Raw genomic sequence first — 23,857 nt, forward strand, 5'->3', positions numbered from 1 at the left:
ATGGCTGTGGGTTCTCCATGGTCTTGGTGCAATTCTGCCTCACCTCATCAGCTTTAGGGCTCACCCCACAACAGGTACCAGCTGGATACATCAGAATTCAAGGCATGCAAATCACAACATGCTGAACTTCAAAGAGAAATATTTTCTCTTCTCAATTAGACCATGTTTTAGACATCACACAGCAGTTCACCTTCCGAAAATCTCCTAAAGTTATCATTGTATCAAAAGCATGGCGTTTGGAATAACTGAGCTGCAGCACACTGCCTTCCATCCCATGCCACTGTGTGTGTTACTGAGCCCTAAGTGCACTGCTGTATCTGTGTCCTACTTTCCCAGTCCACGCAGCATCCACTGGAACTCTGTGCTGAAATAAACTTGAGAAAAACAAATGACAGCAAGCAGCACTGCTGAGTATCCCCAATCTGCAAGCAAAAGGCCAGTGAATGGGTCAGTGCCAGCTGGTGCAGCCTGGAAAGTGGGATTAGAGTGTCACAAACCCCATGGGAGCAGCAGCACGCACAGCCCACAGAGCAGATGTCAGAGTGGGCATCAGATGGACAGCTGCAGCAAAGGATCTAGGAACAAACTGCATCTCTGTAGCTCTAAGAAACATCAAATTCATTCAAACTGAATTGCACTCTAGTTGCAATTGCACTCTAATTGCAAGTTGGCTCTTGTGTTTTAAAATTATTGCTACTGTGATGTACTTTGGTGGTGGAGGTAGCAATACAATACTATGATATTTTAGAAACCAACTAGTCCTTTGAAAGGTATTACTGATAAAAACAGAAAGACTTTGGGATTATAACATTGCTTGCCAGAGCACATACAAAGCTGTACCTTTGCATAGCTATAGAGGGTAACGAAAAATAAGAGGCAGGAAATTACATATAAAGATGTGTTTTAAGACTTCCAAAAGTCTGAACTAACATTCTGTTGTCGATTTCTACATTTGCAATAGGGAAACTGTGTATAGTTATTGACTACAAAAGTAATCACTTAAAGAGTTCCTAGAAATGTACAGTGAACTCTTGACATTACTGAGAATTTAGTAGGCTAAGATAATGTGATGGTAGCTCATAAAACACTGATGTTTAGCTTGTCCAAATAGAAATTCAAAAATAAAATGAGATTCTGCTCCTAAGATTTTACAGTCAGCTTAGCAAGTGAGAAGTTTCCTGTTTCTAAAATGAACTACTCATTTTCTTCCTAAAATATATGGGTTAATTTGTGTTTCCACTGATCTATCAACTGAAGAATTCAAAACATTAATTATGCTATCATAAGAGTCTGTCTCAACATCAAATTTTACAACACTCACTTTACAGCTAATTTGAAGTTCAAGTGTTGGAAGTTAAATGGATAACTTTCATCCAATTATAATAATCTTTAAAGCAACTGAAATATATATTTAGATATACCCACATTCACAAAATTGTTATCCCTAGAAAATAAAAAGAAAGCACCACCAGTGACTTTTAGTGAATGAAAAAGGTGTAGATGGAAAGCTCTTTTAGTCCTTAATTTAAACTTCCTTGCCTTTGGAAATTACCTCAATTAGTGGTGAGCTGATGGCCACTGACTGGGAGTGGGGCCCAAGGAGTGAGAGAGCAGGATGTTTGCTTTAGCCTTTGAGACCAAACAAAAGAAATGGTGCAGGGAAACCTGCAGAGTCTGTATTGCACCCAGCAAACACCAAGCACAGAGCTGTCCCTGGCAGGCTGGAGCTGAGGACAGCTGGACCAGGTAGCACTGCAGGGCAGGGCAGGAGGAGGCTCAGCACCCCAGCCCAATCACCACACCAAATGTCAGCGTGGCAAACCCTGGATGGATGTGGCATTCACTGCAAACCCTGAGCAGCACAAGGCTCTCTGGGCTCAGCTCCCACCTGCAGAGCTGCCACTGCTCCCAGGGCACACACAGGCTGCCCCTCAGCTCCTGGGGCAGCTCCAGATCTAGGCAAGGCTCAGTTCCCCTGCCTTCCTGCCATGGCTGCACACTTGGATCAGTCACTGCCCAGCACAGCACAGCCTGTTTGACCCAACAGAAGGAATTTCCAAACACCACACAGCACCACAAACCAGGCACAATTACCTTGAGACAGACACACACAACTGTGCTGGGGCAGCTACAGTGTGAGTATCATGAACACCTCATGCCAGGAGGAAAGGAGGAAAAAACATAGTTCATTTTTTAAAATACCTAAGAAAAAAAACAACGGCAGCATTTTGCATTTCACATTTCACTGCATGCACTCTCTTTCCTCATGATCTTTCACACTGCTGCCCAACATCTACCAAGGTATCAGTGGTCCTAAGCATTTTCCTAGGCTGTTCAGCGGCATGGGCATGTGTGTGCTTCTGTACAGTGCTACTTCTCTCCAGAAATTCCCCCAAGACTTTCTCTCTGATGAATCATTTCTTAACATAGTTCCTCAACTTCAGCCACAACTTGAATCTACACATGTAGGCAAAGACACAAGAAACAATTCAGAGGAGTCTAAGAAATTTTTTCTGCTTGGCTTTGATACCAAAGTTACAGCTTCCACTGAGCTTCTGAGAGAACAGAGACCCTGAAGCAGGAAGAACTCTCCATGTCCTCTCAGAGTCTATTGCCAGCATCTGCCCTCCCAAGCCAACAGCTTTGGGACTTCACTACAGTTAGTTACAACCATTTCCAGAACTGAAATATGAGTCTGAGCTAATTATGTCTTCTGATGTGTTTTTCTCCTCTGAAAGAAACTGTGTGTAACTTTGTTTTATCAGTCTCTCTTTCCTAATTTTACTTCCTAAAATTTAACATTTGCTTTACTTCCTTTCAGACTACAATCTACTGGACCCCATGTTTGGTGGGTAAAACCAACAGTTTTATCATCTTTGGAATTTTACACACAAAACCAGTCTTCTCCAATTGCATTTGGCCAGCAGCCTGGGAATTACCAACTGCAAAGCTGAAGAGACTTAAAGTAGCATTCACGTAGAAATTACTTTGTTACACGAAATATATTAACAATATTGAAACATGACTTCCTGTCCTCTCTCTCAGTGTTTCATAAATGTTACACAGAATAAGCCTAAAGCACCTCCTTGTAAATGGATTAAACGCAAAATTTTTAAAAATGTTTTTAAAAGGTATGGATTGCTCCCTCTACTGAATGCTTATATTTGGCCCAGGGCAGAAACTGCAGCTGGAAGGTGGGGTTTAGTGCAGTAGCTCTTACCTCCATGATGGGGTTGGAGGCTAAGACTTTCTCCTCAACATTGGCTTCACTGGCAGATCCACTGACTGTGGCAAAGTACCTCATGGCATACTTGGCAGAGACAGTCTTTCCAGCTCCAGACTCCCCACTGACAATGATGGACTGGTTTCGCTCATCTCTGAAACACAAACACACATTAATTCCCAGCTGTTCTCTCAAGGACACTTATGCTCTGCATCCCCAGCTCAGCAACAACCCTTCCACCATAAATGTTAGCAGCACAGCATGGATGCTCCCCCAGGATGGATGTTCCTCCAGGATGGATGCTTCTGGAACAGCCCAGCCAGCCAGCAGAGCTGCTTTAGAGAACCTGGCTATAGCAAAGGAGCTGTTAACTGTGGGTCACTATGTGCTTCTGCAGCTGCTTCTACCCAGAGTCTGTGGTACTCCACCAAATTATCAGTGTTCATTAGTAAAGATCAGGAATGCCATCTTACAGATAGAGAAACCATCAGGAGTCAGCCACAGAAACCTCTCACCCCTCTGATCTAATCACCAGATTATCCCAGAATTGTTCTGAATCTGAAAACTTAAGCAAAAACTCAAGCATGGCTGTTCAGGACACAGATAGCAGCTCTGGAGTGAAGACAGTTCCTTTGCGTGAAACAACTTCTTCTCATGTAAAAAAGAATTATTTCCATTTACTCCTAAAACAAATTTCTCTCGACTCAAAGAGAACTCTGCATAAACCCAACCACATGAGTAAACAACACATTACAAAATAACACAGAAATTAACATCTATAGAGCCTGAAACTTTTAAAATAAAGACCATATGTGCTTTATAAAGCTTTTACATTTTCAAAGCAAATGAAGTTAAAATGAATGATATTTCAAAGTATTCCTATGAGTTGGGTGAACTCTATCTTACACACTTCTATGAAAAGAGGCAAAAGGAGGAATAAAACTTTCCCCCAAAGCTTTACAGAGCTGGGGCTGGAACACAGAGCATAGCCAAGGCACAGCCCAGGCTGTCCTTACAGCACAGGAACTGTGAATGACATTTCAGGCACATCCACGTGCAGGTAGCACAGTGCCAGTCTGCAGAGCCTGCCAATGCCTGCTGAGGGCATCAGGAAAGGCTGTGCAGGGGAATCAAAGACATATGCCTGGAAAAACTACCTGTGGTTTCTGTAGGCTAAATGTGCTCCAGAAGGTTCTGTTCTGGAGTTCTCTTTCTGGCATGGTAAAAAAACTGCTAATGAAATAATGACATTATTTATCAAGCATGTATAAATTATATGTGTTCCTTTTCTGTTTTAAGTACAGGAGGCCCATCTACCTTAGTCAAAATCTGTGATTTTGTCTCAAATTGGTGTTACAGGTGACATGTCATGTTTATGAGCCCACTGGTATCCCTTCACACTGCCAGCCCCAAATGGAAACTGGATTGTGTCCATGTCCCTCAGCATGGCTCTGCATGGAGAGGCAAGAGCCCCTCCTCTTCCTCCTCCCTTCCTCTCCCTCTCCCAGGATGATCTCAATGTCCATGATAACCCCAGAGGTTGGTACCTCAGACACCTCTGGCTACACCTGGCCAGGCCTTCCCACCTAGCAGAAGAATGGTGACCACCTCTATCTCCCACCCTGGAGTTAAACACTATTCTCATCAAATCAGTTTGTTCTTCCACTGGTTCACGGTGGTTTTTGACGGAACTCCTGGCCAGATATTCTCTCCAAGGGAGGGCTGGTTTGTGTGGTCATCAACACAAACATGGTCCACATCAACTGACCTACTCTGTCAAATCAAGCCAATTTAAGCCCTGTCAGATATGAGGACACTATAAACTGGACATCACCTCACTGCTGTTACTCACCTGTGGGCACAGGCTCTGATAATAACTATTTACAGACTCCACTGCTCTTCTCAAGCTGCTACCTATCTTCAAAACCAATGCCAAGCCCTCAGATAAGAGCACAGCTGCAGCACTCACTTCATGCTGGTCAAAGCCCCAGGCTGAAGGAGCCTCTGGTTGTGTCACCCATCCCTGGTGACAAATGCCAAGGTGGCATTTGTCTAACCAAATTAAGGTACCAGTTGAAGCAGATTTTCCATATTTTGGTAAAAAGAAATTACTTAACACAGCTGAGTGCTGCTTCAAATTTAATAGCAAAGTGTTAAGAAGATCAAAGCAACCTAATTTTATGTTCTCAACTTCCATGTAACATATGCAATAGGTGTGAATGACTACAGCACAGTTCTCACATTCATACACACCAAGCTGTCAGTCTCAGTGGGAAAGTCGTGGGAAAGCAGAACTGTTCAGCCTGATAACCCAGGTTATGCAGTCCAGGTCACACAGACCCAAATGCCAGAGATGCCAGCCTTGGACACAAGTCTCATCCCACCATCTGATAAGACCTCATGTGACAGGGGCCATCAAGCCTCTGTGCAGGATCTCGAGGGAGGTTTGTGTGTGTGGGATGGCTTGCAGTGGCAATGAAGATTTCCAGCTGGAAAATGAAGAAGAAACATTCTTGTTTCTCCCCCATTCCCCCTTGCAGAGTTCACTGGTGGTAGACAGAGGTGTGTGGGAGAGAGCCTGTGGCTCAGGAAGCTGCGGGAGTTATCTGGATCCTCCTGCTCAAAGAGAGCAGCAGCAGGATGCAGGAGAAATCCAAGCAAATGCCTAAAATCCAGGCTTAAATGGGACAACTGGTAACAAACAATTTCCTTCTCCTACAGACAGTTCCTGCAGTGAATCAAAACCAACCATTTCTTCATAGGATTGGCACAACTCTCTCTTTTTTGCTCCTGTGCTCTTTCAAACAGAAGAAAACCCAAACCATGCCATTCTAAAATATGAAACTTCTGGTCTGATTTCAGGGGCTGCCTAACACAGGAGACAGGCAACAACAGAACAAGCTTTTCATTTGTAGATCACCAGCTGTTTAATGTATTAAATATATGAAGACTGAAGAAGCTCAAGTCTATGAAATGGATCCTCTGATGGTTGAGCTTTTTTAGTTCCCAAAGTACAAAAGGCTTTCAGAAAACCAAGGAATGTAAATTCACCCAGATTTCTGACAAAACAGACTTCTGACAAAACCACCAATAAAAAACTTTATTTCCATGTTCCTTTCTTTTGCCAGGAAAGGAACATGGAAATTCTAACTCTCATATCCCTGAAGGACACATGTGGGAGCACGGGAAGTGCACACTGCTTTTGCAGTCCTTAATCTCTTCTCAGGAGCTCCACTTTTACAAAGACATTAATGAAAAAATGAGTTTTAAAAAATTTCTCCTTAAGAACACTGTTGCTAATTAGCCAGAGTTTCTTTCCCCCATGCCATAAGATATGAAGACATGCCCTTCTCCTTAGCACACACTCATGTGCCCAGGAATAAGGGATCCATTCTTCTATTCCTGTGTAAGTACATACACACATACACATTGCATACATTGGACTGGAAGAGACAGGGCTTGTTCTGTGTGAGCTGCAAACATTGCTGCTGTCCCTCCTGCAGTGTCTGTCTGTGTCTGCAGCAGCCACCATGGCAAACAAAGGGCTCCCTCACTGGCTGCAGCAGCATCCTCTTGCCAGCGCTCTATCCACGCTCAGGGCAGCTCTTGTCTCCAGCAGTACATTAATCCATTGTTCTGCTTTAACACACTGTAGTGGCCATCCTCTAGCATATTATCCTTTGTGCTTTTTGGCAGAGAGAAAGGAAAACACAACACAACGCCCGAGATCGCACTCGGCATTTGAAGGAGAAAGGATGTGTAACACAAACCCAGAGAGCAGCAGGGGATGAGCTCTTAGTGCCACAGCCCCAGGGAAGCCTTGGCTTGTGGACATCCTATCCCAGGCAGCAAGATATTCAGTCTTGGAGGAGGGTGGAGTGGTCCTGCCAGGCAGCTGTGCCAGCTCAGCAGAAAACTCTTTAATGACATAGAACTTTAAAGCAACACAACGCCACATTTAAAAGCAAAATAACAAGTAAACTAGCATCAAAGCACTTTGGGTCATGTATGAAATGCAGTGAGAATTATTTTTAATGATTTGGTACAAGCAGTGGTCTGTCTAAAATATAACCTCTGTTTATGTCAAATGAAATTTTCATAATCAGGCTCCATTAGAAACAAAACAAAGGAAAAAATGCCCAGAAAACAAAAGTGACACCATCCAAGTTCTTTCTCAGCGATATAATTCACCTTTGGAGTTATTTTCAGCTAAATCATTAGCCCCTGACCTTTGACCTTTAATTTTGAGCACTTAACATGTCACCAGCCAGGAAAAAAAAAGCTATAATTAAAACTTGCAGCCAATGAAACAAGTAAGTAGGGCAACAGCTTTATGTGTGACACCACTTTGCAGCCAGATGCCACATTTTATGCAATACTTCATCTTCTTGCAGTTTTTTCTCTGCATAAAACATGTAAGTAGATGATTTTAAAATTAACATTACTTCTGAATGGAGGGAACATTTTAATTACGCTTTTGCAAACAGAAATGAGGGAAAGCAACCTGGAAGATGAGAGGTGGAAGAGTCCTCTTTCCCCCAAAGGCAGATAGCAATTTGATCCTAGTACACAGAACTACATCACAGTGATGCAACACCAAGCCAAATTATCTTGAAAAGATAAGATTGAAATAGTTTTACTGGATGCAGTTTACCACTCATGGAAACACCACATTATGTTCAGGCACTGGTCAGGATCACATTCAGCTTTTGCCATTTCTGAACAGTGCAGAAGAATAAAGGGATGACAAAACTACATGAAAACTGCCATTTTAAGATGACAGGTCCAGACACTTCACAAGCTGAAATGTGAAATGATATGCTGAGATTGCTTGCAGCATTAAAGGATTTGGTTCAGAAATCTTCTATATAAATTCTCACCGGCCTATCACTTGGGAATCATGTGAGGGTAACAGCTATTTCTTGATAAATAAAAGAATGTGAACATACTATGAAGATACTAACTGATAATTTTAAGTAGTGTTCTCTATCACAAAAAATACTGCAGAACCAGATTTTTGCATAGGCTGGTAATTTTTAAAGGCAATTTTATTTTAGCTAGAAAATTTTGTTGACAGGCAATATGTATATGAGGAAATTCACTGTCAGAGTGCCAAAACTGAATAAATGTAGTCTTACCTAGTTCCTCCTGGAAGCTTGAGATTACAGCCTACGTAGCAACAGAGGCTTCTTATGCTTTGAATAAATGGTGCAAAATTTAACACTGAAAATAGCTTCTTATCAAAGAGGGTTCAGCATTGAGGAAGGCAAAGGGCTGCAAACTGACTTGAGATACCTTACATACAGAAAAGGGTTTTGCAGATTATGAATGAAACAACAATGCACAAGAAACCAGCAAGTGGTTTTAAAAAAACCACCTTCCTTTCAAGAGGTGAAAAAACCCTTTGTTGAGGATCTGCATTTAACTTAATGCAATGCTTTTCACAGCACTGGCTACTTTAAATTCTGTATTTCATAAAAATATACGGTAGATGTTTTCAAAAGAGCTCAGTGTGGAGGAACTGCTACTCTCATGAGGTCACAGCTGTCAGATACATTGGAAGCAAGACTGTCACTGGGCACCTCCAATTTGTACAGAGTGCTGCAACAACACTGACTAATCACTGATAGCTGTCATTATCCAAGGTAGCTTTTAATGATTTCAGTTGACCAATGGAAAAACTGAGGCAAAACCAGAAAAACCAATGCAAGAAATGAAACATTAAAGTTGCTAATATTAAAGGCAGAGCTGTCAATTTTCAAACAATTTTCATTCAAGATCACTGCACCCACTTAAGCTGCTTCCCAAAAGACCCAAAACAGCTTACTGCATCACAGCCATTACTTCCACAGCAAACTGTCCAAACAGATCAGGATAATCAGGACATATAGACTGAAAAATCCTTACAGATATCTTTGTTTACTTTCCTCCTCTAGACCAACTGAAATTCCTTCTCTGAAGCAGGCACACTAAAAGTTAAAAACCTCTCTATCAATAAGCATTTCAGAGAGGATTAAAGAAGCCCCAAGCTATTCGATTTAATCATCAAAGCACACTTTTTTGTGCTTTTTTTGCTTCCTATGACTGATGCATCGGATGTATCACTTGATCTAGGCTTTCAGACTCATGACTCCACAGCAAATAATGTCAAATAAATGTATATAAGCACACCCCTCGCACAAATACCAGCTTGGGAAAGCAAACAAAAGGAATACAGAATTACTGACAACAAAAGGAATACAGAAATTATTGACATCAACCTCAATATTCCATTCATACCCAAGCTACCAGCATCTCTCCCTGGAAAAACTGTATCACTAACAGCTGATTTTCAAAGATTCAGATATGGACCTTCAAATGCTTGCCTGTGATGAACTACTTCAAAGTTGAGTTGTCTCCATGTCATAACACAGAAGAGATTGGCAGGGAAGATCAGAGTGAAATACTCTCATATATAATGAAGAAAGCAAATAACAGGGCAATTTGATGGGAAGAACATTAGTGCTTACTTTGCCTTTGATCCTAGATGGTTTGTGTTTGTTAACCTTGACGACACTGCCAAGGTGCTGATGCTTTTAAGGAAGCTTCTTGTCAGGGTGGTTTGAAGGCTACGACCTCCAGGACATCTTCCCTCTTACTGCTTCTGTGCTAAAAGGTTCATTAAATGTCCTAGCTTTTTTTCCCCCTCATTTTGCTTTGTTTCCCTCCTCTTGTGGAGGTGCTACTGCTTTATTCTTTTCTTTTGGATTAACAGGTTTAGGTTAGGGGTAAGGGCACCAACCCCATTGCATATGATGGTTTCATTTTTATTTAACTCAAAACAGCACAAACTGCTTCTAAAGGCCTGATCCTGTGATCTTCAAACATTAAAATCCCCTACTGTTTCAATGCAAGTACACAATAAATAGCTTTTATTTAATCTAGCAGTGACAGTTTGGTCTTTTTTATCTCACTACTATTTTCCTGCAGCAGTTCTGCGGTGATAAGATAGACGTGTAAGCCTGAAAGTGCTTTACATTTTCAAAACAGTGAATTTTCAATGATCAAAGTACCTGACATAAACTCCTAGGGAAGAAGCCTGTGACTCAGGGAACATTTGGGATAGATCCTGTTCTCAGCACACACACATAACTACCACTAACATCAATGTGCGTCACGCCCATCAAAGGCAGAAAAGTGCTTTGCCATCCTACAGCTGAATTATGGCAGCAGGAAATTCAACCCAAGGAAATACTTAGAAACTAATGACAGTGCTGAAAGGTCAGATAGGATTCACTCTGAAACACTGGCAGATTTGAAATCTTGCAGTGCTTTCATCAGCCGCAGCTTCTCTGAGAGCCATAGGATTAACCAGGGACCAACAAAACCTCAGTTTAAGCTATGTTTCATGTTTTACACCTTAAAGCAGATCTCCAGACCTGTCAAGGATGCACAGACATATATGCAGCTGACATGATTCAGTGTCTCCAGAAATATAAACAAATCTGACCTAAGTAAACATCCTATTTTTGCAATTAACCTCTCAGCATCCCCATTGCATATTTGTGACAGCATATGACCAAAATAACCTGCAATATCTACAGTCAGAACATTCACACATCTTTGTATCTGACAGCATGACTAAAAAAATCTGTTTAATAATGATCATTTTCCTCCCATGAGGCACTGATAACAAAACCAAAATAAGTTTACACAATGCACTTAAATCAGTGTGGAAGTGCTAAATATCATTGTAACTGCTTTGCTGATGCTCCCAAATACCTTAGAAGTACTGCTGTTATAGAAATCACAGAATCAAACAATAGAAAAACAAATTAATACTCCACATTTTCCAAACAGTTCATTCAGTCTTGGAATAATTACTCACAGAAAAGCTTTTTAACTCCTTTCTTGTGAAACCCATCAAATTTTATCAGGTATCAATATAAAGCCAACAGTTCTCTCTAGTATTGAATGTTCTGTGAGCTTCCCAGGAAGTAGATTCATTAACTCATTAAGAAATTTAGGAAGGACCTTGCCAGCTGCAGGTGGGCAGCCCCAGCAGGCTAAAGGGAGCCCTGTCTCCAAGGGCCTGGCATCTTCCAAAGCAGGAAAGAGGATGCACAGCTGATGAGTGCAGGCAAAAGAATAAAAGCACCAGAAAGATAAATCCATGATATGAGATGAATGAGGTTTTGCACAACTCATGTGAAGGCTCACTGTCAGTCTGATTTCCATAAATGTTAAAATAAATAGTGTTTCCTGAAAATACCAGTGATCGTAAACTTGAAACCAAAACACAGCCATATTTTTTTTCCCAGGACATTCTCCTCCTTTCAGCAGAAAATGTGGTTTCAGAGTGATAAAAGGACTTGGATTTTTTTTGCAGACTCACCAGCATGTGCTCTCAAGACCTGCCCTCCCAGTCCTGTGCCACACTAGGTCCCAGGCTCATTTTGGGGCAGCTGTGCTCCACTTTTCTGTGATGCACCCACTGTTACAGTTACTTGTTTTTCTAGAAGACCAAAATTGCTTCTCCACTAATCCTAAAATAAAAGGGAGATGTAAAACCCACCAGTGCTGGGAGGTTTAACACGAGTCAATGCAATATATTTAGCTTCACCTTTGCCTAAGGGCAGCGTTGTGTGGCAGCAAACAAGGCTGTGCATGCTCAGCTGCACTCCTCCAGTGCAAAGGCCTTGGAAACTCAGCCCAGGGCATGCAGCATCTGCTAGGAGCCATTATAGAACCTGGCAACTCTACAAACCCAGGATTTGCTTTTCAAACAGAAGTAATTGAACTGTTCGATAAATAAATAAATAAACCAACAAGAATTCATTCAGCAGTTTTCTAATGCTCTTGGACTGATGGAAAGCAGCAGCAGCCAGCTCTGGGCTGCCTTCCCAGCACCTCTCCCATTGAGGGCAGGAGGCAACATCTTGCCCTTCATCAACCTTCTGAATAAACTATTTTAATCACAAAGTTCTTCACAGCCTTAAACAAATTCTGTTACCCCCTGTTTCTGGATTTGGCTGGTGACCTCCTTAAAATGGTTAAGTTCCCCTGCTTTGTCTTCTTACTTTCCAACTGCTTCCAAGCCCACGCTGCACAAGCACACCTTGCCCTTCTCTGCAGCTGCTCAGCTGCTCTCCCTGGCAGGTCACCTTCCCTGGAGAAGTCTTCCCTGCAACCAGGCAGACCTGAGAAGTGCTCTACCTTCAGTCCTACCACCCTTTCCCTTCATTTTCCAATGTTTCCTTCTTGCAGTGGTGTTTGAAGAGCAGGCACAGCCCCTGTTTCCCTGCAGAGCCACGTCACCGTGGCATTCCCAGAGCTGAAGCCTCCAAATCCACTTGTATTGGCACATCCCAAAAGGTGTGGCCTGACACAGATAATTTATTTTTTCCCCCCTCAAAGGGCTGGTGTGTGGATTAACAAGGTAACTGCTGTAGAACACCCAGAATGTGGGAAGTGCTATGTAAACACCAAGGATTATTATCAGAAACTGCAGTGCTCTGAACCATTCTGCAGAGGTGTGATGGGGGAACAGGAAAAGAAAAGGTGAGTTACAAGTGTTTTGCCCCAGAAGAAAGCAGAGAACAGCAGCCACATTTCTGGGTCTGTTCCACCTTTACCTGTATCCACTGGTTTATTCTGACTATCTGGATCTAACATGCTCTAGGCTGACACATCCCAACCTTCACAGATGTCACATGTTAATTCAGAGAATACTTCAGCTGCAACCTTGAGTCACAACAAATGCTCCTGACTAAGCAGCAAATTAATTCCTTGTAAAATCATTCACTTTTAATAAGCATGAAACATCAGTCCAATAAACCATGTTCTTTAATCACATTTCTAAATATATTTCCAGTTTAACCTGTTTCTTTCAAGCCTAACAGCATTTCTCCCTGACATCTTTAGCTGCTGGAGAAAAGAGGATATTCTGAGCAAAGGAAGCTCAGTACTGATCCAGGTATGGCCACAGCACACCACCTCTGCCTTGTCTTCTATACAAGCAGAAATTGATACACAACTATTAGAGGAGACAGACTCTGGTAAGGCTTGTAAAGTGCCTGGAACACATGAAACCTTCAGTGAAAACAAATGTTATTATGCAATAGATGTTACCTGGCACAGAGACCCCTTAATGCTGCAGGAAAGGAGGGCATGAAAAATGCAGCATGCTCATTTGCACATTTTGTACATCGAAAGCATTGAACTGAAGTGAACTGTCAGTTACATACTCTATCCTCACATATTTTATTGTCAAGCTGGTGTCATCAAGGCCCCAGACACAGGACCAGCACTTCTGATACAGGGGCTCAATGCCCTCCTTTTGCCACCTTGGTGAACTCACCAAAGCTGCCCTCCCACTCCCCACATCTGCTTCCACTTATAAAATGGAAATAATGATGCTGATCTCTCCTGTAAAGAACTTTGGGATCTGCTCACAGAACATGTGAAACAAAGATGAAATATTATTATTCACAACCTGAATTCTCGTGAGTCTGTTCCAGCTACAAACTCAGCCACTTCAAAACAGCTCAAGTTCTTCAGAATCTTTGTTTCTCTTCAACAACAGCTTGGTAAAAGCATTCTGCAATACTCTCACAACCAGAAGATGTACTTTTTTTTTTTTAATTAGCAAAATGCACCACTTGTCATCATAATTGCATCCAGGAAACACAGCTCTTGATTGTAAAAATGTCAAAAGGTGAAAAGATAATGAATTGTCAGTAACATCTCCCAATACATACAAATGAAGAAAACTGAGTTCAGCACATGCTGCAAACCCATGACAGATTGCACTCCAGAGGAGCACAAAGATGAGCCAGCACTATGCAACTGATTTATCTAGGGATTAGTCAGAGGTCACTCCTGCAACAGTTTAGGAAAGCTCTTTGCTTAGCTACCAGCAGGACACCTCACATGAACTCCAGCTTCCAGCTACAACCATAGTTAACCCTTTTGTTGCCTAAAAACAATCTCTGCTTAGACAGGTAGGTCCCTTATATCAAACTGATCCCCCCATCTGCTATCTTGTACCTTTAACACCATAAAATGTCAAAGTATAAGAGACTACTCCAAAATCATCTCATCAGAAAGGACAATTTTGCCTTTGGCATCCCAACAATAGAGGCCCAGAAATACTGTATCTTTTCAAGGTAGATACTTAATTCAGGAAGTTCTGTGTCAAGGCTGTAAGTGGAAGAAAGCCATTGTATGTTTGTCCAGCACCCACCACAGCAGGCTCTCATTCCATAACTGGACACAGATCTGTGGCAGGTTGCTACTCATCCCTGCCTTGCCTTCTGCCAGGGGAAAATACAGTATCATTTTATCAGACACTCAGAAGCAAAGCAGCAGCTGATCAAATGTGCATTTTTATAAGAGGACATCATCTTGGGATGCCTTGGATAACTGGAGACTGTCAGTAAAGATGCTTTCAAAACACCTACTCATCAGCTCACCAAACTTCCTTTTGAACAAAAAGTGATAGAAAAATATCTTCCTGTAGGTGAAAGCCACCAGACACATGCTGAAAAGCTGACAAAACAGAGAGGCAGCCTGCTTATTAAAGGCAATTTAATGAAAAAGATGTGTAGTACCACAGAATAAATCACTATACTTTGTCCAAATAGAAAAAGCAAAACTTGGGAAATTGATGCTTTAAAATGTGGTGTTTTCCACACTGGTGTTTATTAAGGTTTGTATGGATCTCATGAGTATGCAATTCTGTTTGCAAAGGTTACTTTCAACTGGAGCAATGCTAGACAACTTTACTAATTACTCAGAAGGAAATCTTGAAGTTATTAAATTGAATCTGCTGTACCTGTCATGAACCACAAGTAGGATGGAACAAATCAGACCAACAAAGTGCTGATCAAAAAATACATTATCTTAATTACTGCAAGGTACCCTTACTAGGCAGGGGAAAGAATCCTGTGAAGGAGTGATTTTGAAGGTCTTTCCCTAATAGTGTTAGGAAACCGATAATCGTAAGTCTCATACATTAATGCAATTTTTAACAGTTTGAAGAGTATAATATAATCATCAACATCCTCCTGCAAACCATAGAGTTTAAAATGTATTGAATATTCTACTGAATATTACACAGAAAATGAGCTGCACCTGCTGATGGTTATGATCCCTACTGAAGTTGTAATGTTTTCAAAAAATAGGAAATAAAATGTTTGCCAACTGAAGCTTTCCCTCAATTTTCATAGTTACCACAGAGGTGTAACTAAAGACTGAACTTGGTTTTTTGTTAATAATTTGGAAATACTGACAAACAGAAGTTGCATGCTTTGCAGTTCAAAGGGTTCAACACATGCAAACACCCATGTGCTGACACTGAGGTTTATACTTCTGGGACTAAAACATATTCTTCAGTAATAACTTTCTACCTTTTAAACCACTCATCGGCCTTAAACATTGTCCCAAACCTGGATATATTCACTCAAATGGAGCAAACTATCCGTGGACAACACACCTATCAGTGAGGAGAGAGACCCTGAGCTCTCTCCAAAAGCACAGCTTGTTAGAGCTGTACCTGCAGAACCAAACCACTCTGCACAAAAGCCATGCAGACACATCCCCATCCCAGTGATCCTGCTCCCTCCCACCAGGACACACTCCTCAGACAGAGAGATCTGCTCCAAACCCTCACATCTGCAGTCTGCAGGCTCCTACAGCCCAAACCAATACAGTTACTGCTAAGTATGAAGCACTCATAACCCTAACACAATGTAAGTGCAGGTGTAAAACTAGATCATTGCTTATTTTAGGCACAGCAGAGGAAAGGTGCTGGAAACAAAGCTGTCAGTCTGTGCAGAGGAGCAGCAGGAGATGGGGAGAGAAAAGGAAAAAGGTACAAAGACACAGATGACAAGGGAGGAAGAGAAGGGAAGGGGGCAAAGAAAAGAAATAATCCAAAGTGAGATTAGTCTGAAGATCTGTGCACGTTTTCCTGCACCAAAAGAGACAAGAAGCTACCAAGCAAACAGTAACCACTCACTGCACTGTCGGCTATGGGTAAACACAAACCATGCTCCTTTCCACTAACCCTCCAGTGGAAAGTGGTGCCAGAAGTGCTGCTGGAAGAGGAATAAGGATGCTCAAACAGGCCCACTGCTCCCCAGCAGCAGGTACATCATTTGGCTCCCACCAGGCAGAAAATGTCACATGCAGAGGTATCTTTATGTGCTGCTTCATGCTGCAATTAACCCAAAACAATTGCTGTGTATCATTTCTGGTGTACAAGCCAGATGTGAGCTCCATCCCTGTCATTCCAGTGGTGAACATTTTGGCACTGTACTTCTTCTGAAAACACAATGCAAATATTTAATCACTGGCTTTCCAGATTTCTGCCATGGGCCATTTTCTTTGGCTGAAGAAGGCTACAGAGATCATTTAGTTATAACCATGGATGGAGCTTGTCAGCCGCAGTAGATGAAGCAACGAAGCTGGAAAGAACAAATTCTAAATCACTAAATTATAAATTAACAAGAAGGCCTAAGGAATAAATATTTAGAAGAGCTCACTGAAGCCTTAAGGATAGGAGCATCATGACTAATTATTCCAGTGATTATTTAAACATGGAGCTAGGAAAGATTAGGAAAGAAACAAGAAAAAATAAATCTCACCAATTACATACATAAATGCAGATTAATGCCATATGACTAGCTACCATATGAATATGCAACACACTTATTAAAGTGTTAATGAAACAGCCCCAGACAATCTGATTTTCATTTTTAAATAGCCAGCTGTAGAAATGCAAAACTGAACTCTTCTTTCTCTAACTTCATAATTCAGGAGTAAAAGGTTGTTTTCTCAGAGTATAGAAAATACCAGTGAAGTTAAAGGGTGGGATTTCATAACTGTAAGCAGCAATAGAAAACTAAATTCAATGAGGAAAACCAGTATGTTGTAATGACAGAAAAAGTTCTTAAAAACAAGCCAAAAAAACCCAAAACAAATAGAAAAGGAAATAAACACTGAAAAGCTAAAACAATTAAATTGTTACTTCAGTGTAGAGAAATTATTTTCAGTTGCATTGTGTGCCCAAATTTCATTTTGCAACTATGAACGTACTGTCAGTCATAAAAGAATAACAAATTGTTTATAACATGCAGACACAAAAAGTAATTAATTAAATAATTCAAAAGGGCTATTTAAGCTAATCTCCATAGTTATACAATTTCTCATCATTTGTTTCAAAAAGGAACTCCTACAGCATCTAGTTTGTTGTTATTCAGGCCAGCAGAACTGCCGGAGGGTGCAGCGAGAGCAGAAGAGCAGGTAATTAACGCAAAAAGGAAAAGCCACAGAGGAAACTCCAGCCAAAATCTCAGCCCCCTGAGTCTTCCTGATGGCAAAGAATGCCAGTGGTGGCAGACTGACATCTCCATTGCCCAGGCTCCAGCTCACAGAACACAGGTGACCCAGCAATTTGACACTGCAGCACCAGTAAGAGGCAAGCCCACTTCAGACAGTGGTTAGTCAGCCAGTGGAGATCCCTCTCCAACCTCTTACTTCCACTGCTTAATATTAAGAACAAAAATTCCATGAATTTGGATGACAGCCATCACTGACTATAATTTCAGGCCACTGTACCAAGCCTCAGACACAAGGTTAATAAATTTTTATGTTTCACAGCTTTTAGAGGGACTTGAGCACCAAGTTTTTTTAAAACAGCCGTGATGGAAGAGACAAAAAGAAGACGCGATTGTCATAACACACAGCTTTGCCTTTGTATTTCCACACCAGATTATATGGCTATTTTCTGGGCAGAAAGGAAGTAAGGCCACTCAACAGTGTGGGTGTGGAGCTGTCCTGGCTTCAGCTGGAATAGAGGCAATATTCTTCCTAGCAGCTGGTGCACTTTGGACTTAGTATGAGAATAATGCTGACACCTCAGCTGGGGCTGAGCAGGGCTTACCTGGAGTCAGGGACCTGTCGGATTCTCCTGCTCTGCCAGGGAGCTGAGAGGGAGCACAGCCAGGACAGCTGACCTGAACTGGCCAAAGGGATTTTCCACACCAAGGAACGTCATGCCCAGTATTTAAACTGAGGGGAGTTGGCTGTGAGCAGCTGATGGCTGCCTGGGGACCAGCTGGGCATCGGTCAGCGGGTGGTGAGCAATTTTACTGTGCATTGCTTCTTTTTCTTGGGTTTTACTCTTCTTTCTCACTTTCCTTTTCATTGTTATTATTGTTGTTGTTATTATTTTCTATTATTTTACTTTATTTCAATTATTAACCTGTTCTTATGTCAACCCATGAGTTTCTCTTCCCCATCTCACTGGGGAAGGAGGGAGTAAGCAAGTGGCTGCATGATACTGAGTTGCTGGCTGGAGTTAAACCCAGACAAGGGTATTTTTGAAACACTCGCCCTTTGCAATTGCCCTAAGTCATGAAATGTTGCACTGTACTGTTTTCTTTTGAAATTATCTATTACCTGGGTATTGTGGATCACTGTATTCACATATGCATGTGACAAACATTTTATCATTCTAGTTCTCATATAGATTCTTGAATGAACAGATAGCTGATTTCAAACATGAAGATTTTATGACTTTCAATCCATTCTCCCCTTGCCTCCCCCACTTGCAGTATAGCTTAAGGGCCATCACAATTAATCCAGAAATATTTACACATTTACTTGATTAATTGGATCATGAGCTGTATTGCCAACAAGGAAAACGATACCAATAGCTTGAAGCCAACCAGCAAGGATATCAGGGAGCATCTCGTTAACCAAAGACCACACAGTAGTCTAGAATGAAGCATTTCAAAAGCTCCCCCAACTGCAGGCTCTTGGGGCAAAGGGGAAGAAGTTCCTGATAATCAACTGCCCTTGGGTGACAAGTTCATTTTGACGCAACAGCTACAGAAATGAGGATTTCCTGCACAGCTGTTACAGTGTCCTTAGAGACTCAGTTTCCAGGAGCTCTTTGCAATCGTCCCTCTGCTCCCTCTTAATTCCAGTCAACAACAGCCACAGGCAGATTATGTAGCTGGGGCATTACTGACATGACCAGCAGCCTATAATAGCTCATAAACCCAGTGATTTCTTTTCTCTTGTCAGTACCACATATAAACACAAAACAGCTAAGAACTTGGCACTTTTCTCTTTAATGATCCACCTATGATTAAAAAGTATCGCCTTATTCGGCTAATCAAATTTAAAAAACATTATCATATAAAGCACAGGGCTAATTTTAGACCTAAAGACTGACGAGATCTGTGGTAATTCCTGGTAACTGTCAGTGGCCATGATCTCCACGGCATTTATAAAGCTTTTCTGTTCACTGACTTAAGCAATTTCTCCCCTTGTGAAATGTACAAAACCACTGGATAAAATACAGACATTGCAAAATATTTCACAAGCTATAAATTAAAGAGAAGAGCATCAGCCAGAAACTTTGGTTTATTCCTTTCTGAAAAACAATGACTTCAAGACTCTGGTCTACAAACCTGGCCATCTGCTTGTATGCTTCTTCAGCCACTGCAAAGATATGTGGATCCATATCCCCCATATTTTGGCCACTGTAGGCATTGATGATATCTTCGCCATAGATAGGCAGTTGTTCATAAGGATTTATGGCCACTAAAACAATACCTACAAAGGAAATTACACGAAAGGAATTATTAATAGTTGTTTCAAAATAAACCCAACCTAAAATGGCTTTAACATAACTGTTGTTCTAATCTTTCTAAAAATATTAACTAAAGAATAACAATCTGATATTACTGACTTCAAAACATATTTATTCTGAACACAGTTTTGCACACATGAAATGTCACAAGAGCTTACTTCTGTCTTGCTTTGGTAAACACATCAGGGACAACTTTTTACTTTTTCTTTCTATCTGCCTTTTCTAAAGCTAACATGCATAAACCAGAGAGATTCAGCATGAGTCGACTTAAAATACTGCCTGTTCAGTGCAGTAAACCAATGAACATGTTCTGTACTTCCCTGTGTGTTACTCTGAATTACCAAGGACGCTGTAATTTGTGAATTATAACTACTACATGGTCTCACTGACGGCTACTTTGGTATGTGAAGTGTGTTAACCCTTCAGCTGTTGTGAAAGAATAACATCCTCAGTTTTTGTAACAAGCAATGAGGTACAGACACGGTGCAATTTGGATTCCAGGGCATCTCTGCCAGCCAGGCAGGACAACCTCCTGGTCAAAGGGATAAGAAGAACAAACAGCAGACATATTTCATAGGGCTGACACAGAACAATACTCAGTCATGTCAGGAAATTAGGCAATTACAGCTCTAGAAGGCATCACATCACCCTCATCTGACAAATCTGTGTGTGTACTTACACCTCCCATTTTCTAGTTTTTCCATACCAATTAAACACATATTTGGGGTTTTTTTAACACCACTCATCACTACAGCACTTCTAAACTCATGCCATTCTTTTACTCTCCCTGCACAGGAAAACTTAAGCCTTACTCTTTACAAACTTCCTAGCCACAAACAGTGAGACCTCAAATGCTTTTGGGACAATTCTCTTTTTCATGAGAAATGAGGATTGCTCCACCCACGGGGATAATCTGACAAAGACTCCTCACACCCTTCTCTCCTGCAGCATTTACACCAGTTGGGGGACATTTATTTGCTCCATGCAGGGGTGGAAGCACTCATCACTGCCATGTGAGACCCAGCTGTGACAGGCATACTGTGCCTCTTGACATGGCAAGACCTCCTCACCTTGACAAGGCGAAAAGGGGGAGAAAGAACTCCTCTGATTTTAACTGTGGGCATTTTAAAACCAGAATTCCTTCTTACAGAGATGTATTTTGGTGCTTAAGTGTGCCAATGCAGTTGCAGATGGTTGCACGGTGACTACATCAAGCATGCTTTACAATCCATCCCTGAAGAACTTGCACCAGAAGCGTTTCCATAGCACTCAACTTGCTTCTAAATTTACTCAGAAATCCACTCTTACTCACACAGACTTCCTCAGTGCTGATTCCAGCTCTCTGCTCTGTGCAGATTACAGTGCTGTGATGTCTAAGAAATTTTCCATGGAAAAACTGGAAGAAGGGAAATGAAAGCATCTACAGTCTGGCACTGCTGCTGGGAGCATCAACCAATTTTTAAACCCTTTCATGCATCTATAGATCAAGCACAAACCATAGCAAAAACATTAAACGAGAATATGCTTTAGAGAGAGATCTGAGAGACCTTGATCTATTTCCTCAAATACACAGCAAGTTTTATGTCTCGACACGCCCATGTGAGCAGAGTCAGTGTTTTTCCATCAGCCACGACTTCACTGAAATGACTCAGGAGCTCCAGTGAAAAATCTCTATAAACATTTATGCCAGGTTCTAATGCTGTCATGATCAGCCAAAAAGTAAGAGTGGGGTTAGGGACAGGAAGCAACCTCAGTACTACAGCACTCGAGGAATATTTTCCGTGTCAATTTTTAACATCTGCCCTTAGAAAAAGTAGCAAAAAGTAAAATACAGCACACCACTGAGCTGAGCCTCTCAGGCTTGCAAGCCTCATCAAAGAGATGTTACAAAAATCTGTGTGAGACTTCCGACAATTCCCTCCTGCTTTTGGCTACGCTGGCAAAAATAAACCCTTGAATTGGGAACAAGCAGCCCCGTGACAAGTCTCCAGTATATTAAAACACTTAACTTCAGTAGCAATCTGCAAAATCTACAAGCAACTACCATCTGCAAATAACCGAAACAAGTGAGTTAGGAATTATTTGCTCTCTGTAGAACTTTGAAATCAGTCTGCCTCACAGGGCTATAATCCAGATTAATTTACATATAACTTCTATTTATCTCCACTAAATCATATTACTATTTTAAGAAATATGGCCTTTCCTAAATCAGATTTATGTGTGGTTTTGTTCCTACAATTACACTAAATTGAACTCTGGCTACTCTTTGTGCCATTCTTCTTCCATACGCCCAAAGTAAGTGTATCTAACTCTTATCTGGAATGTACTCACCCATCTGTGGCCAAACTGGACATAAACGTAAGTAATTTATTAATTTAAGCTGAAGTTTGCTCTCCTGCATAGCAGACAGTATTTTTTACTAGTCTGATCTAACCAGCAATATTCACTGAGTATTCATCACAGCCATAGTAGTTTTTCCATGTCAGCATTCAAATTTTCCTTTGTAACTTTTCAAATTCATTAATTCCTCATTTCATATTTCAAACAGTAAAGCAAAATTATAAATCACCTCTGAATTGCTGGTGAAAGGCTGACTTGAAATTAAGAAATCAGGAGGTTTTCTGTTTAAAATTTTGAATTACTTCAAAGTGAAATTTTAAAGAATTTAATACCCATTTGAAGAATTACACTAAGACAGTATGGTTGAATTCATTTTTAGGGCCCTGGACACCTATCCATCTATGCATTCCAGTTCTAGGTTCTACTGTTGAGGATGTTACTGTGATTCTCTTGATGGATTGAAGTGGTTTTAGTCTCCTTTGGGCTGCACAAACTGGGTTAGCTCAAACCACTTTCACAGGGTATTTAAACTAACCTGGCTAATGTGAGAGTCACATTAAGGAGGCAAATGCAGTCCCTCCCTCAGGCCAAGCTCCAAGGCAATAATCTCTGCAGAGGGGAAGTAACCTGCAGTCAGGATGGGAACTAATGGAGAATTTGAAAGGTGGAGTCTGTGGCCAAATGATCAGGTGTTCAGAGGCTGATAAACCAACTCTGTTTTCCTTAGCCTGTAAAACAACATACACCTGCCCACACCCCAGGTGAATAAATCCACTGCACACCACACTCCTCAGCAGTGCTGAACCTCCAACACCTCCTTCTCTTTGAGCACCAAGAACTCCCACACTACTGGATCCACACATTTCTAACAAGCACACAAGCAGCTCCCAGAATCACTTGGGTCTTGTTTGGAAGGAAATCAGCCAACTGAGCTCCACCATCCCAGGCCCTTTGGCAGACCCATCCATGGAGAGCCAAAGGCCTCCCAGACCCAGGAGACATGACAAAACCAGCCAGAACCACAACCCCAGCTGCACTGGGGAATACTTGAAATGTGCTGTTTTCATGTTTTCCCAAACACAGCAAAACACAACCACCAGACAGCACATTCCTTTTGAAAGCCTCTTAAATGCTGCTCACCACAGAGCCTGTCTGCACACAGCCAGAACACAACCCAGGCAGGCTGCCTGAGGGGAGGGGGATGGTGGTGTTAGGAGACCACAAAAGTGAGACTGAAAAGCCCTTCCAAGCTCAGGCCATGAGGCTCCAGTTGCACAAAAGCCCTTTCACACCTGAGCTTTGCCGTGGGGGCACTTGGGAGAGAAACACAGATCATGTCTGTACTGGGGGAACTGAGGTGGTTTCCCAGTGCTGGGCCCACAACATGCACCTTCAGCAGGGCTTGCCCAGAGAGGCATCTCTGGAGATACTCAAATACCCAGATCCTGTGACTGGTCCAAGCCCTGAGCAACCTGATCTAGTCAGATTTGTATAAGTAGAAAGCTTCACTGCAGACTTCCAGAGGTCTCCTCCAACCTAAATTATTCTGTGCTTCAACTGCATGATTGGATGAGATGTGTGAATCACCACTCACTCCTATGGGAGTGAAGTGGCTGCAAGCAGGGGATGACAAAGTCTGATCCAGTCCC

The 23,857-nt window shown here is 41.7% G+C and overlaps 1 protein-coding gene across 8 annotated transcripts in view; it reads right to left on the reverse strand.

Moving 5' to 3' along the window:
* Positions 1–23,857, reverse strand: part of MYO5A (myosin VA) — a 97,821-nt gene that overhangs the window by 51,089 nt on the left and 22,875 nt on the right. For all 8 annotated transcript variants that reach the window (XM_085070661.1, XM_085070660.1, XM_085070657.1 and 5 more), the window contains exons 4-5: positions 19,687–19,831; positions 3,221–3,377 (exon numbers count right to left, since the gene is read on the reverse strand). In XM_085070661.1, the coding sequence (XP_084926787.1) occupies positions 3,221–3,377; positions 19,687–19,831 (302 nt within the window). The remainder of the gene's footprint in view (positions 1–3,220; positions 3,378–19,686; positions 19,832–23,857) is intronic.

The sequence above is a fragment of the Lichenostomus cassidix genome, chromosome 10 (genome assembly GCF_008360975.1).
Source record: "Lichenostomus cassidix isolate B80296 chromosome 10, HeHo_3.0, whole genome shotgun sequence".
NCBI lineage: Eukaryota > Metazoa > Chordata > Aves > Passeriformes > Meliphagidae > Lichenostomus > Lichenostomus cassidix.